Source organism: Larus michahellis, unplaced genomic scaffold (genome assembly GCF_964199755.1).
Source record: "Larus michahellis unplaced genomic scaffold, bLarMic1.1 SCAFFOLD_383, whole genome shotgun sequence".
Classification (NCBI taxonomy): Eukaryota; Metazoa; Chordata; class Aves; order Charadriiformes; family Laridae; genus Larus; species Larus michahellis.
Window position 1 is genome coordinate 47752 of NW_027436269.1, and position 16704 is coordinate 64455.

At 65.8% G+C, this 16704-nt stretch overlaps 1 protein-coding gene across 1 annotated transcript in view; it reads left to right on the forward strand.

Moving 5' to 3' along the window:
• LOC141737161 (neurexin-2-like) overlaps positions 1-15300 on the forward strand; it is a gene marked incomplete at its 5' end in the record, with an annotated part of 60044 nt that extends 44744 nt beyond the window's left edge. The window contains 4 exon segments of the mRNA XM_074571799.1: positions 1171-1260; positions 5404-5723; positions 7543-7621; positions 14722-15300. Coding sequence (XP_074427900.1) covers positions 1171-1260; positions 5404-5723; positions 7543-7621; positions 14722-15131 — 899 coding nt within the window.
• Positions 15301-16704: the final 1404 nt, after the last annotated feature.

A 16704-nucleotide genomic window follows, 5' to 3' on the forward strand; every position in this document is an offset into this window, starting at 1 on the left:
TGGTGGCCGCAGTGATCCACGGCGACGGTGTCGCTGCTGTCGCTGCTGTCGGCGGTGGCTGCGGCGGTCCCGGTGGCTCCGGTGGCGGCGTGGCTGGCGGCCGCGGTGGCCGCGGGGGCGGTGTCGCTGGTGGCCACAGTGACCACGGTGGTGCTGGTGTCAGTGTCAGTGGTAGCCATGGTGGCCCTGGTGGCCCTGGTGACCATGGTGGCCCCAGTGGCGGTGTCGCTGGTGGCCGCAGTGACCATGGGGGTGACGGTGTTGGTGTCAGTGGTAGCCATGGTGGCCCTGGTGGCCCCAGTGACCACGGTGTCCCCAGTGGCGGTGTCGCTGGTGGCCGCAGTGACCATGGTGATGGTGTTGCTGGTGTCGCTGGTGTCGGCGGTGGCCGTGGTGGCCCTGGTGGCCCCAGTGGCCCCAGTGGTGGTGTCGCTGGTGGCCCTGGTGGCCGCAGTGACCACGGTGGCGGTGTCGCTGGTGGCCGCAGTGATCCACGGCGACGGTGTCGCTGCTGTCGCTGCTGTCGGCGGTGGCCGCGGCGGCCCCGGTGGCCCCGGTGGCGGCGTGGCTGGCAGCCGCAGTGGCCACGGGGGCGGTGTCGCTGGTGGCCACAGTGACCACGGTGGTGCTGGTGTCAGTGTCAGTGGTAGCCATGGTGGCCCTGGTGGCCCTGGTGACCATGGTGGCCCCAGTGGCGGTGTCGCTGGTGGCCGCAGTGACCATGGGGGTGACGGTGTTGGTGTCAGTGGTAGCCATGGTGGCCCTGGTGGCCCCAGTGACCACGGTGTCCCCAGTGGCGGTGTCGCTGGTGGCCGCAGTGACCATGGTGATGGTGTCGCTGGTGTCGGCGGTGGCCGTGGTGGCCCTGGTGGCCCCAGTGGCCCCGGTGGCGGTGTCGCTGGTGGCCACAGTGACCACGGTGGTGCCAGTGGTGGTGTCGCTGGTGGCCCTGGTGGCCGCAGTGACCACGGTGGCGTTGTCGCTGGTGGCCGCAGTGATCCACGGCGACGCTGTCGCTGCTGTCGCTGCTGTCGGCGGCGGCCGTGGCGGCCGCGGTGGCCCCGGTGGCGGCGTGGCTGGCGGCCGCGGTGGCCGCGGTGGCCGCGGGGGCGGCGTGGCTGGTGGCCGCGGTGGCCGCGGGGGGGTAACGCTCTTCTCCTCCCTCCCAAGGCAGCGGGGACAGCGAGCGGCTGGCGCTGGCGCGGCAGCGCATCCCCTATCGCCTGGGGCGGGTGGTCGATGAGTGGCTGCTCGACAAAGGTAACTCGCCCCACAACCAGCGCCCGCCGCCCGCCCCACACACCCCCCCCGGCCCCCGCCCCCGCCCCCCCCGGGCACCCCCGGATCTGGGGCACCCCCGCCTTTGGCCACCCCGGTGCCCGGGACCCACATGTTTGGGGTCCCAGGTGTTTGGGGACCCACAGATCCGGGGACCCAGGAGTCCGGGACCCAGATGTTTGGGGTCCCAGATGTTTGGGGACCCACACATTTGGGGTCCCAGGTGTTTGGGGACCCACAGATCCGGGGACCCAGGAGTCCGGCACCCACATGTTTGGGGACCCAGATGTTTGGGGTCCCAGGAGTCCAGGACCCACAGATCTGGGGACCCCGGCGTCCGGGACCCACATGTTTGGGGTCCCAGATGTTTGGGGTCCCAGGCATACGGGACCCACATGTTTGGGGACCCAGATGTTTGGGGTCCCAGGAGTCCGGGACCCACAGATCTGGGGACCCCGGCATCCGGGACCCACATGTTTGGGGTCCCAGATGTTTGGGGACCCGCATGTTTGGGGACCCACAGATCTGGGGACCCAGGAGTCCAGCACCCACATGTTTGGGGACCCAGATGTTTGGGGTCCCAGGAGTCCGGGACCCACAGATCTGGGGACCCCGGCGTCCAGGACCCACATGTTTGGGGACCCAGATGTTTGGGGACCCACATGTTTGGGGTCCCAGGCATCCGGGACCCACATGTTTGGGGACCCCAGTGCCCGGGACCTACATGTTTGGGGACCCACAGATCTGGCAACCCCGGTGCCCGGGACCCACATGTTTGGGGTCCCAGATGTTTGGGGTCCCAGGCATACGGGACCCACACATTTGGGGACCCACAGATCTGGGGACCCCGGTGCCCGGGACCCACGTGTTTGGAGACCCTGGCGTCCGAGACCCACATGTTTGGGGACCCCGGCATCCTGGACCCACAGATCTGAGGACCCCGGCATCTGGGACCCACACGTTGGGGGACCCACAGATCTGGGGACCCCGGCGATCTGGGCCCCATATATCTGGGGGCCCAGACACCTGAGCCCCACGGATCAGAGGACCCCGGCGTCTGGGACCCACATATATGGGGACCCCGGTGTCCAGGCCCCATATATGTGGGGACCGCAGCATCTGGGACCCACATGTTTGGGGACCCCGGCGTCTGGGCCCCACAGATCTGGGGACCCCGGCGTCTGTGCCCCACATGTTTGGCGACCCCGATGCCCGGGACCCACATATTTGGGGACCCAGCCACTTGAACCCCCACGGATTTGGGGAGCCGGACGTCCGGGACCCACATATTTGGGGCTGGGGGGGGGGCGTGTGTGTGTGTGTGGGCCCCCCCCCCCCCATTAACGCTCATTAACGCTCATTAACCGCCCGGTTAAAGGGACACTAACGAACTTAACGGCCCCCCTAAACCGCGCTTTAACCCTGTGAGTGCTGCCGCCCCCTAAACCCCCCCCTAAAACCCGCTAAAGCCCCCTAACGCCCGCGCTAACGACCCCCCGCTAATTAGTGACGCGCGCTAATGACACACACCCCCCCCCCCCGCTAATGACACCCCCCCTCCCCCAACTAATGAGCCGCGGACTAACGAGCCACCCGCAGCCTCGGGTCCCGTGTCCGTCCCGTCCCCCCCCACGGGCGGCAGGGCCGGGGCACACGCCAGGGAGGCGTGGGGCACGCGTGGGGGGCGACACGTGTGGGGTGTGACACGTGTGGGGTGCGTCATGTGTGCGTCACGTGTGGGGTGTGTCACGTGTGGGGTGTGTCATGTGTGTGTCATGTGTGGGGTGTGACACGTGTGGGGTGTGACACGTGTGGGGTGTGACACGTGTGGGGTGTGTCATGTGTGGGGTGTGTCACGTGTGGGGTGCGTCACGTGTGGGGTGCGTCACGTGTGCGTCACGTGTGGGGTGCGTCACGTGTGGGGTGTGACACGTGTGTGTCACGTGTGGGGTGTGTCACGTGTGGGGTGTGTCACGTGTGTCGTGTGGGGTGTGTCACGTGGGGGGTGACACATGTGTCGTGTGGGGTGTGACGCGTGTTGGGTCTGTCATGTGTGGGGTGTGTCCTGTGGGGTGTGACACGTGTGTGTCACGTGTGGGGTGTGACATGTGTGTCATGTGTGGGGTGTGACACGTGGGGTGTGACACGTGTGTGTCATGTGGGGGGTGTGTTACGTGTGGGGTGTGACACGTGGGGTGTGACACGTGTGTGACACGTGTGGGATGTGTCACGCGTGTTGGGTGTGACACGTGTGGGCTGTGACACGTGTGGGCTGTGACACGTGTGTGTCGTGTGGGGTGTGAAATGCGTGGGGTGTGTCACACACGTGCTGTGTCACACGTGGTGTCCCGTGTGGTGTGTCACGTGTGTGCAGCGACATGCGTGTGGCGTGTCACGTGTGGGGTGTGTCACATGTGGTGTCACGGGTGGGGTGTGTCACACATGTGGTGTCACCCGTGTGGTGTGACACGCGTGTGCTGTGTGTGGTGTGACACGTGTGGGGTGTCACACGTGGTGTCATGTGTGGGGTGTGACACGTGTCACGCGTGTGGCGTGTGCGCGAGGGCCGACGCGTGTCACGCGTGTGCGTACGTCCCGCCTGTGCCGCGTCACACGCCTGTCGTGCGCTCACGAGGCCTGTGCCCCCCCCCTCCCCCCCCCTCCCCCCCCCCGGCCCCGCTCAGGCAGGACCCTCCCCCCTCCCCCCCCTTGCCCCAAATGAACCAAAAGCGGCCGATTTGGGCCCAAACTGAGCCCCCCCACCCCCCCCCGGCGCAGCTCAGAGGGTTAAAGGGGCCGGGGGGGGGCGTTGGGGTCCCTTTAACCGCCGCCGCCCGGGGTGGGGGAGGGGGGGGGCGATTTTGGGGGGGGGGGGTGGGAGGTTTTGGGGATTTTTGGGGGGTTTTGGGAGGTTTTGGGGATTTTTGGGGGGGGTTTTGGGGATTTTTGGGGGGTTTTCGGGGGGTTTTGGGGAGGGGGCTGGGGGGGGATGGGGGGTTTCGGGCGGGGGCGGGGCTGGGGGGGGGCTGGGGGGGGTGGGGCTGGTCGTGGTGCGAGGCCCCGGGGGGGGCCCCTCGTGCAAGGGAGGGGCGTGCGACACACACACACGGGGCCGGGCCCGGCGCGGCGCAGGCCGCGGGAGTCGTGCGACGCACACGCGGCCCTCGTGCGACACGGCCCGGCGCAAGGCACGCCGCGGCCCTCGTGCGACGCGCACACGGCCCTCGTGCAAGTGCAGCCTGGTGCGTCGCACGCACCTCGGCCCCGGTGTGTCGCACGTCATGGCCCCGGCACTGTCACGTGTCATGGCCCTGGCGCCATCGCACGTTGCGGGCCCCGAGGCCTTCACGCCCCCCTCGGCCATGTTGTGTCGCACGTCATGGCCCTGGTGTGTCGCACGTCATGGCCCTGGCGCCATCACATGTCATGGCCCTGGCGCCATCACACGTTGTGGGCCCTGGTGCCATCGCACGTCGTGGCCCTGGTGTGTTGCACGTCGTGGCCCCGGTGCCATCGCACGTCATGGCCCTGGTGCCATCGCATGTTGTGGGCCCTGGCGCCATCGCACGTCATGGCGCTGGTGTGTCACACGTCATGGCCCCGGTGCCATCGCACGTCGTGGCCCTGGTGCCATCGCACGTCATGGCCCCGGTGCCATCGCACGTCGTGGCCCTGGTGCCATCGCACGTCATGGCCCCGGTGCCATCGCACGTCGTGGCCCTGGCGCCATCGCACGTCACGGGCCCTGAGGCCTTCACGCCCCCCTCAGCCATGTTGTGTCGCACGTCATGGCCCTGGTGTGTCGCATGTCATGGCCCCGGCACTGTCACGTGTCATTGCCCCAGCGCCATCGCACGTCATGGCCCCAGCGCCATCGCACGTCGTGGCCCTGGTGTGTCGCACGTCATGGCCCCGGTGCCATCGCACGTCGTGGCCCTGGTGCCATCGCACGTTGCGGGCCCCGAGGCCTTCACGCCCCCCTCGGCCATGTTGTGTCGCACGCCGCGGCCCCGACGCCATCGCACGCCGCGGCCCCGACGCCATCGCACGTGGCGGCCCCGGCGCCGTCGCACGCGGCGGGCCCTGGTGCGTGGCCCGCCCCCGTGCCACGTGTGTCTCCCGCAGGCCGGCAGCTCACCATCTTCAACAGCCAGGCCGCCGTGCGGGTGGGGGGCCGGGACCGCGGCCGCCCCTTCCAGGGCCAGCTCTCGGGGCTCTACTACAACGGGCTGAAGCTGCTGGCGCTGGCGGCCGAGGGGCACCCGCGGGTGCGGCTGGAGGGCGACCTGCGGCTGGTGGGGGAACCCCCCCCGCCCCCCGCCCCCCCCGGCGCCACCCCCGCCCCCCCCGACATGGCCACCACCATCATGGAGACCACCACCACCATGGCCACCACCACCACCCGCCGCGGGCGCTCGCCCACCCTCCGCGACACCGTCGCGCAGGTAACGGGGAGGGGGGGGGACGGGGGGCGGGGGGGGGGGGGGACGGAGGTGTGGGTCCACTTGGGGGGCACCCGGACCTCTGGGTGCCCCAATGCAATGGGGGTCCCGGACACCTGGGTCCACTTAGGGGTCCCCTGAGACTTGAGGGGGGGGGCAAGAGGCGGGGGGGTGTCCCAGAGGTGTGGGTCCACTTGGGGGGCACCCAGACGTCTGGGTCCCTCGTGGCCATGGGGGTCCTGGAGACCTGGGTCTACTTGGGGGGCACCCGGACATCTGGGTCCCCTGAGATTTGGGGGGTGAGGGGGGTCCTAGAGCTATGGGTCCACTTGGGGGGCACCGGGACGCCTGGATCCGTCATGGCCATGGGGGTCCTGGAGACCTGGGTCCACTTAGGGGTCCCCTGAGACTTGGGGGGGGGGGCAAGAGGCGGGGGGGTGTCCCAGAGGTGTGGGTCCACTTGGGGGGCACCGGGACGCCTGGATCCGTCGTGGCCATGGGGGTCCTGGACACCTGGGTCCACTTGGGGGGCACCCGGAGATCTGGGTCCCCTGAGATTTGGGGGGTGAGGGGGGTCCCAGAGCTGTGGGTCCACTTGGGGGGCACCCGGACGTCTGGGTCCACTTAGGGGTCCCCTGAGACTTGGGGGGCAAGGGGGGGGTCCCAGAGCTGTGGGTCCACTTGGGGGGCACCCGGACGTCTGGGTCCACTTAGGGGTCCCCTGAGATTTGGGGGGTGACGGGGGGGTCCCAGCACTGTGGGTCCACTTGGGGGGCACCCGGACATCTGGGTCCACTTAGGGGTCCCCTGAGACTTGGGGGGCAACGGGGGGGTCCCAGAGCTGTGGGTCCACTTGGGGGGCACCCGGACATCTGGGTCCACTTAGGGGTCCCCTGAGACTTGGGGGGCAAGGGGGGGGGTCCCAGAGCTGTGGGTCCACTTGGGGGGCACCCGGACGTCTGGGTCCACTTAGGGGTCCCCTGAGACTTGGGGGGCAAGGGGGGAGTCCCAGAGCTGTGGGTCCACTTGGGGGGCACCGGGACGCCTGGGTCCACTTAGGGGTCCCCTGAGACTTGGGGGGCAAGGGGGGGGTCCCAGAGCTGTGGGTCCACTTGGGGGGCACCCGGACGTCTGGGTCCACTTAGGGGTCCCCTGAGACTTGGGGGGCAAGGGGGGAGTCCCAGAGCTGTGGGTCCACTTGGGGGGCACCCGGACGTCTGGGTCCACTTAGGGGTCCCCTGAGACTTGGGGGGCAAGGGGGGGGTCCCAGAGCTGTGGGTCCACTTGGGGGGCACCCGGACGTCTGGGTCCACTTAGGGGTCCCCTGAGACTTGGGGGGCGAGGGGGGTGTCCCAGAGACCTGGGTCCACTTGGGGGGCACCCGGACGTCTGGGTCCACTTAGGGGTCCCCTGAGACTTGGGGGGCGAGGGGGGTGTCCCAGAGACCTGGGTCCACTTGGGGGGCACCCGAACGTCTGGGTCCACTTAGGGGTCCCCTGAGACTTGGGGGGCAAGGGGGGGGTCCCAGAGCTGTGGGTCCACTTGGGGGGCACCCGGACGTCTGGGTCCACTTAGGGGTCCCCTGAGACTTGGGGGGCAAGGGGGGGGTCCCAGAGCTGTGGGTCCACTTGGGGGGCACCGGGACGCCTGGATCCCTCGTGGCCATGGCAGGGGGGGGGGTCCCAGACACCTGGGTCCACTTATGGGTCCCGCGTGCACGCGTGTGCGTGCGTGTGTGTGTGTGTCCCGGGGTGCGGGGGGGTTGCGGGGGGGTCCCCGCCGTGGGGCTGACCCCCATGTGCGCGTGTGTCCCCCCCCCCAGAACACGGACGACCTGCTGGTGGCCTCGGCCGAGTGCCCGAGCGACGACGAGGACCTGGAGGAGTGTGAGCCCGGCACAGGTGGGAGCCGCCTCCGCGGGGCCGCCCCGGGCACACGCGTGTGCGAAGGCTCTCGCACGCCCGCCCGGGGCAACCCCCTCCCCCCCACCCCCCCGACACACACCGCCTCCCCCCGGCCCCCCCCGACGCACACGCGCACACGCGCACATGCACACACGGCCCCTCGCACACGCCGGGGGGGGTGGACGCGCACACGGGATCACACGCGTGCACGTGCGTGCACGAGGGCTGCTCACACGCACACACACATGTGCATGAGAGCTGCTCACACACACACACACACGTGCACGAGAGCTGCTCACACGCACGCACACGTGAACGAGAGCTGCTCACACGCACACACACGTGTGCCCGAGAGCTGCTCACACACACACGCACACGTGTGCACGAGAGCTGCTCACACACACGCACACGTGCACTCGTGCACAAGAGCTGCTCACACACACACACGTGAACGAGAGCTGCTCACACGCACACACGCATGAGAGCTGCTCACATGCCTGCACACACGTGTGCACGAGAGCTGCTCACAAGCACACACATGTGCACATGTGCATAAGAGCTGCTCACTCGCACACACACGTGCACTCGTGCCCAAGAGCTGCTCACACACACACACACGTGAACGAGAGCTGCTCACATGCACGCACACGTGTGCACGAGAGCTGCTCACACGCACACACATGTGCACTCGTGCACGAGAGCTGCTCACACACACACACGCATGAGAGCTGCTCACATGCCTGCACACACGTGTGCACGAGAGCTGCTCACACGCACACACACGTGCACATGTGCATAAGAGCTGCTCACACGCACACACACGTGCACACACGCACAAGAGCTGATCTCACACACATGCACGTGAGCACATGCATGCACAAGAGCTGCTCACATGCCCGCACACAGCTGTGCACAAGAGCTGCTCACATGCACGCACACGTGCACACATGGACAAGAGCTGCTCACACACACACGTGCACTCGTGCATGAGAGCTGCTCACACGCACGCACACGTGCACGAGAGCTACTCACATGCACACACGCGTGTGCACGAGAGCTGCTCACACTCTCACACACGTGTGCCCAAGAGCTGCTCACACACACACACACACGTGTGCACGAGAGCTGCTCACACACACGCACACGTGTGCACGAGAGCTGCTCACACACATGCACACGTGTGCACGAGAGCTGCTCACACACACGCAGACATGTGCATGAGAGCTGCTCACACGCACACACACGTGCACTCGTGTACAAGAGCTGATCTCACACACATGCACGTGCGCACACACACGCACAAGAGCTGCTCACATGCCTGCACACACGCATGTGCACGAGAGCTGCTCACACGCACGCACACATGCACTTGTGCATGAGACCTACTCACACACACGTGCACGAGAGCTGCTCACACGCACACACACGTGCACACATGGACAAGAGCTGCTCACACACACACGTGCACTCGTGCATGAGAGCTGCTCACACGCACGCACACGTGCACGAGAGCTACTCACATGCACACACGCGTGTGCACGAGAGCTGCTCACACTCTCACACACGTGTGCCCAAGAGCTGCTCACACACACACACACACGTGTGCACGAGAGCTGCTCACACACATGCACACGTGTGCACGAGAGCTGCTCACACACACGCAGACATGTGCATGAGAGCTGCTCACACGCACACACACGTGCACTCGTGTACAAGAGCTGATCTCACACACATGCACGTGCGCACACACACGCACAAGAGCTGCTCACATGCCTGCACACACGCATGTGCACGAGAGCTGCTCACACGCACGCACACGTGCACTCGTGCATGAGAGCTGCGCACACGCACACACACGTGCACACGTGCACAAGAGCTACTCACACGCACACACGCATGTGCACGAGAGCTGCTCACATGCACACACGCGTGCACACACGTGCACGAGAGCTGCTCACATGCACAAGGGCTGCTCACACGCACACACAAGTGCACACGCGTGCACGAGAGCCGCTCATGCACAAGGGCTGCTCACATGCACACACGCGTGCACAAGGGCTGCTCACACGCACACACAAGTGCACACGCGTGCACGAGAGCCGCTCATGCACAAGGGCTGCTCACATGCACACACGCATGCATGAGAGCTGCTCACACGCACACACGAGTGCACACGTGTGCACACGAGCTGATGTCACACGCACACACGTGCGCACAGGCGCGCAGCAGCTGCTCACACGCACACACACGTGCACAAGAGCCGCTCACACGCCTGCACACACATGCAGGAGTGCACGAACACGCACAAGAGCTGCACACACGTGCACAAGGGCTGCTCACACGCACACACAAGTGCACACACGTGCACAAGAGCCGCTCACACACCTGCACGCGTGTGCACAAGGGCTGCTCACACACACACGCGTGCACAAGGGCTGCTCACATGCACACACACATGCACAAGAGCTGCTCACACGCCTGCACACGCGCACTCACACACACACATGTGCACGAGGGCTGCTCACGCACACACGTGTGCACACGCGAGCACAAGAGCCACTCACATGCACACACGCGTGCACAAGAGCTGCTCACACGCCTGCACACGCACACATGAGTGCATGAACACGCACAAGGGCTGCTCACACGCACACACGAGTGCACACGCGTGCACGAGAGCCGCTCACACGCACAAGGGCTGCTCACACGCACACACGCGTGCACAAGGGCTGCTCACACGCACACACGTGTGCACAAGGGCTGCTCACACGCACACATGAGTGCACACGCGTGCACGAGAGCCGCTCACACGCACAAGGGCTGCTCACACGCACAGACGTGTGCACCAGGGCTGCTCACACGCACACACGCGTGCACACGCGTGCACAAGAGCCGCTCACACGCACACACGCGTGCACCAGGGCTGCTCACGCCCGTCCCCGCACGCGCGTGTGCCCGGGGGGGCGGCCGAGGGGCCGCGGGGGCAGGCGGCTGCTCACCCTCCCGTGCCCGCGCAGCCGCCCACGCGCCCCTCGCACGCCCCACCGCCCCCCCCCCGCCCCGCGCACACGCGTGTGCCCCACCTCGCGCACACGCGTGTGCCCCGCGCGAGCCTCGGCCCCGCCCTGACGGACGGACGGACGGACGGACGGACAGGGAGGGGACCCGGAGTCCGGGGGTCACCCCCACCCCCCAGCGTGCGAGGCCCTCGCACGCCCGCTGCCGCCGGGGTCCTCGTGCGAGGACCCTCCCCTCCCCCCCACCCTTCCCCTCGCCCGGGCGCCTGGGTGTGCGTGTCCCCCCCCCACCCCCCCGGCACCCATGGGTGTCGTCCCCCCCCCTCCCCCCCAAACCTGGGTCCCCCCCGGCACCCCCGGGTGTCCCCCAGCGCCCTGGGGAAGGGGGGGTTGGGGGGGGGTCGGGGGCGTCCCCCGGACGCCTGGGTCCCCCCAGGTCACAGGGGGGAGGGGCGGCAGCGGGGGGGGGGGCAGGAGGGGGGGGAGGAGGGGGGGACGGACGGACGGATGGACGGAGAGACGGACGGACGGACGGACGGACGGACGGAAAGAGAGGCGGAGGGGGGAAGGGGCCGGAGGATGGAGGGATGGACGGACAGACGGACAGATGGATGGGTGGACGGATGAATGGATGGAGGGAGGCAGGGATGGATGGATGAAGGGATGGATGGACGGATGGATGGAGGGATGGATGGACGGATGGATGGATGGACGGACGGAGAGATGGATGGACAGATGGACGGATGGATGGATGGAGGGAGGGATGGATGGATGGATGGACAGATGGATGGATGGACAGAGGGATGGAGGGATGAACGGATGGACAGATGGATGGACGGACGGATGGAGGGATGGAGGGAGGGATGGACGGATGGATGGATGGATGGATGGAGGGATGGATGGATGGATGGACGGACGGACGGATGGACAGATGGAGGGATGGATGGATGGACGGATGGACGGATGGATGGACGGACGGATGGATGGACGGACGGATGGACGGATGGATGGACGGATGGATGGAGGGAGGGAGGGATGGACAGATGGAGGGATGGACGGATGGACAGACAGATGGACGGATGGATGGATGGGTGGACGGATGGATGGACGGACGGACGGATGGATGGATGGACGGATGGACAGACAGATGGACGGATGGACAGATGAGTGGATGGATGGACGGATGGATGGATGATGGATGGATGGATGGATGAACAGATGGACAGATGGATGGATGGATGGATGAACAGATGGACAGACAGATGGACAGATGGATGGATGGACAGACAGATGGATGGATGGATGGACAGATGGACGGATGGACAGATGGACAGACAGATGGATGGATGGAGGAATGGATGGATGGAGGGATGGACAGATGGACGGATGGAGGGATGGAGGGATGGACAGACGGACGGAGGGATGGATGGATGGACAATGGAAGGAAGGATGGACGGAATATGGATTCATGGATGGACGGATGGATGAAGGACGATGGCTGGACAGAAGGATGGATGAGGGATGGATGATGGATTCATGGATGGACAGATGATGGATGGAAGGACAGATGGACACTGGATCCACGGATAGATGATGGATGGCAAAGGTGGACAGACACAGGGATGGACAGATTTGGATCCAAGGGGGATGGACACAGGGACGGACAGATGGACAGTTGGATCCAAGGGGGGATGGACACAGGGATGGACAGTTGGATCCAAGGGGGGATGGACACAGGGACGGACGGATGGACAGTTGGATCCAAGGGGGGATGGACACAGGGATGGACAGTTGGATCCAAGGGGGGATGGACACAGGGACGGACGGATGGACAGTTGGATCCAAGGGGGGATGGACACAGGGACGGACGGATGGACAGTTGGATCCAAGGGGGGATGGACACAAGGATGGACAGAGTTGGATCCAAGGGGGGATGGACACAGGGATGGGCCGCAGTCGGATGCAGGGCTGGCCGGAAGGACAGATGGACGCTGGCTGGTCACAGGGAGGGACGCGGGGATGGATGGAGTCAAGGTTGGATGGAGCCAAGGTTGGACGGACACATGGACGGATGGAGAGATTCGAGGACGGACGGACGCAGTCCAGGGCAGATGGATGGATTTGAGGATGGATTTAGGGATGGATGGATGGACTCCAGGATGGATGGACTCCAGGACAGATGGAGGGAGGGATGGACGGAGGGATGGATGGATGGACGGATGGACGGATGGATGGATGGATGGACAGACGGATGGACGGATGGATGGACGGATGGACGGATGGATGGGTGGATGGATGGATGGATGGATGGACGGACGGATGGATGGATGGACGGATGGATGGATGGACGGATGGACAGACGGACGGATGGATGGATGGGTGGATGGATGGATGGACGGACGGATGGATGGATGGATGGACGGATGGACAGACAGACGGATGGATGGATGGATGGGTGGATGGACGGACGGATGGATGGATGGATAGATGGATGGATGGATGGATGGACGGATGGATGGATGAGGGACTCACGGATGGATGGACGGACGGATGGACGGATGGATGGATGGGTGGATGGACGGATGGATGGATGGATGGATGGATGGATGGATGGATGGACGGATGGACAGATGGACGGACGGATGGATGGATGGATGGATGGACAGATGGACAGACGGACGGATGGATGGATGGATGGATGGATGGGTGGATGGATGGATGGATGGACGGACGGACGGATGGATGGATGGATGGATGGACAGACAGACGGATGGATGGATGGATGGGTGGATGGACGGACGGACGGATGGATGGATGGATGGATGGACGGACGGATGGATGGATAGACAGATGGATGGATGGATGGACGGATGGATGGATGAGGGACTCACGGATGGATGGACGGACGGATGGACGGACGGATGGATGGGTGGATGGACGGATGGATGGATAGACGGATGGATGGATGGATGGACAGATGGACAGATGGACGGATGGATGGATGGATGGATGGATGGGTGGATGGACGGACGGATGGATGGATGGATGGACGGACGGATGGATGGATGGGTGGGATGGATGGATGGATGGATGGATGGATGGGTGGATGGATGGATGGATGGATGGATGGATGGATGGATGGGTGGATGGACGGATGGATGGATGGATGGATGGATGGATGGATGGATGGATGAGGGACTCACGGATGGATGGATGGACAGATGGACAGATGGATGGATGGGTGGATGGACGGATTGATGAAGGGAGGGATGGACGGACGGACAGATGGATGGATGAGGGACTCACGGCTGGCTGGATGGATGGATGGATGGACGGATGGACGGATGGACGGCTGGACGGATGAGGGACTCACGGCTGGACGGACGGACGGCTGGACGACGGCAGGCTGGGTGGCTGCTCCCCGGCCGCAGGCCGCTGGCGCCACAGGGGGTCGGCCGGCGGCACCTTCTCACCGAGTGTCTCTCTCTTCTTTTCTTTTTGTTCTTTTCTTCTCTTTCTTTTTTTGGTTTTTTTTTTTTTTTACTTTCTTTCTTTCTTCTCTTTTTTTTTTCTTCTTTGGTTTTGTTTTTCTTTTTGTTTGGTTTTCGTTTGGTTTTTTTTTGTTGTTGTTGTTGTTTTTTTTTGGGTTTGGTTTTTTGTTTTTTTTTTGTTTTTGGTTTTTTTGTGTGCTTTCCCTTCCTTCCTGCAATTTCTTTTTCCTCCACGCTAAAATCACCCGGCCCCATCCCGCGATGTAAGTTGACGGCAGCGCCGCGGTTTGCTCTTTTAAAAAAAAAAAAAAAAAAAAAAAAAGAAAAAAAAAAGAAAAAAAAAAAAGAGAGAAAAAAAATTAGCTAAAAAAAAAAAACATTAATATTAATAATAATAATAATAGTAATAATAGTAATAATAGTAATACTAAGAGTAAATGCTAATCGTGCCGGCGAGGAGCGGCGGCGGGGAGGGGGGGGAATCGGGGGGCCAGGGGGGGCTGGCGGCGGGGTCTGACCCCCCCCTCCTCCTCCGGTCCCCCCCCCGTCCCCGTCCCCGTCCCCCCCCGTCCCGTTTGTGTCTCCGCAGGCGGGGAGCTGGTGCTGCCGGCGTCCCCGGGGGGGGGAGCCGCGTCCTCCCCCCCGCCGCCCGCCCCCCGCGTCCCCCCCGGCTGCGGCCCCGACTGCGAGGAGCCTTCGGGCTTCGCTTCGGGCGAAGCCGCCGACCCCAACCTGCCGCCGGCCGACGACGAGGACTTCGCGGGGCAGGGCGGTGACATCACCGCTTCCCGCCGCAACGACGACGACGACGACGACGACGACAACGACCGGGGCCACCACGACGGCCACCACGAGGTCACGGCCAGCCAGGCCGAAGGGGCGGCCGAGGTCACCGTCCCCACCGTGGTGGCCGTCCCTTTGCCGGGGCTGGTGCCGGCGGGCGAGAGGCACCCGCGGGAGGGTTCGGCGGGACGGGGACGGGTGACGGCTCCCCCGTGACCCCTCGTCCCCCCGCTGTCCCCACAGCAGCCGCCCCCGGAGCCGTGGAGGTGGTGCGGGAAGCGGGGGGACCACCGGCATGGTGGTGGGCATCGTGGCCGCCGCCGCCCTCTGCATCCTCATCCTCCTCTACGCCATGTACAAGTACCGCAACAGGGACGAAGGCTCCTACCAGGTGGACCAGAGCCGCCATTACATCGGGGCGGCGGCGGCGGCCCCCAACGCCCCCAACACCAACGGCGGCGCCGGGGGGGGGGTCCCTCACGCCGTGGGAGGAACCCCCTTGGCTGGGGGGATCCCCAAAGAGAAAGCGGCCCCCGCCCCCCCCAAAGCGCCCGGCAAGGCCCGACGCAACAAGGACAAGGAATATTACGTCTGACGGGGCGGGGGGGGAACCACGCACCGCCGCCCCCCTCCCCCCCCCCCCTAAAACACCCAACCCCCACCCCCCCACCCCACCCCCAAAAAAAAAAAAAAAAAAAAATAAACGGGCCCCCCCGTCCCGTCAAGATACAACCCCCCCCTCCCCCAGGGTGACACCGTCACCGTCACCACCCCCCCCCCCCCCAACGGGTGGCACCTCTGTGGTCCCGCGTGTCGTCGTTCCCCCCCCCCCAAAAAGGGAAGAGGGGGCGCGGGGAGGGGGGGGGTCCCCGCACGCCTCGAGGTGGGTGGGGGGGAAGGGGGGGGGGAGGCGCTCAGAGAGGGGTCTCGGAGAGTGTCGGGGGGGTTGGGGGGGGGTGGTGGGGAAAAAACGTGGGACAACCCCCCCCCCCCTCCGCTCCCCCCACACCCCCACCCCCACGGACCGTTTTTTTTACCGCCCCCCCCCCCCCGGGTCTTTCGTTGGGTTTTATTTTTTAATTTCGCAAAAAAAAAAACAAAAAAAAAAAAACAAAAACCCTGTGGGGGTCGGGACACCCCCTCCTCCCCCCCTTCCCCCCTCCCCCCCCAAAGAGGGGCCCCCCCCACCTCAACCCCCTCCTCCCCCCCCCCCCCCCCTTCCCCCGAGACCCCGGGCCCCCCCCCCGGCCGCGCACAGAGGAATACACGGTTCTATACTTCGTACAGCGGCTCCGCCTCTTCCTGCGCCGCCCCCTGGACCCCCCCCAAACCCCCCCTCCCCCAAAACCCCCCCGGGACCCCCCCAAACCCCCCCCCTCCCCCCAATAAAGGGGTTCCGACCCCTCCGGGTCCTCCCCGCCGCCGGGGAGCGCTGCCGCCGCCGCCGCCTCCTCCTGGCCCCGCCCCTCCGGGAGAGGCGGCGCGCGGCGTGACGTCACGGCGCTCGGCCCCGCCCCCCCTCTCCCTCCCTCCCTCCCTCCACCCGCGGCGCTTCCGCCCGGCGCGCGGCGCCTCCGCTGCCGTGACCCCGCCGTGACCCCGGCCTCGCGCATGGAGGGGGAGGGGGAGGGGGCGTCCGCGCCCCCCGGAGCCGCCGGTGAGGGGGGGGGGGGGGGGGGGGCGGACGGGGGCGAACGGGGCGGGGGCGGGGCCCGGACGCCTGGGGGCCCCCCCCCGCGGGGGGGCGGGCCGGGGCCGGGGGGGGCCGATCAGTGGGGCCCGGGCTCCT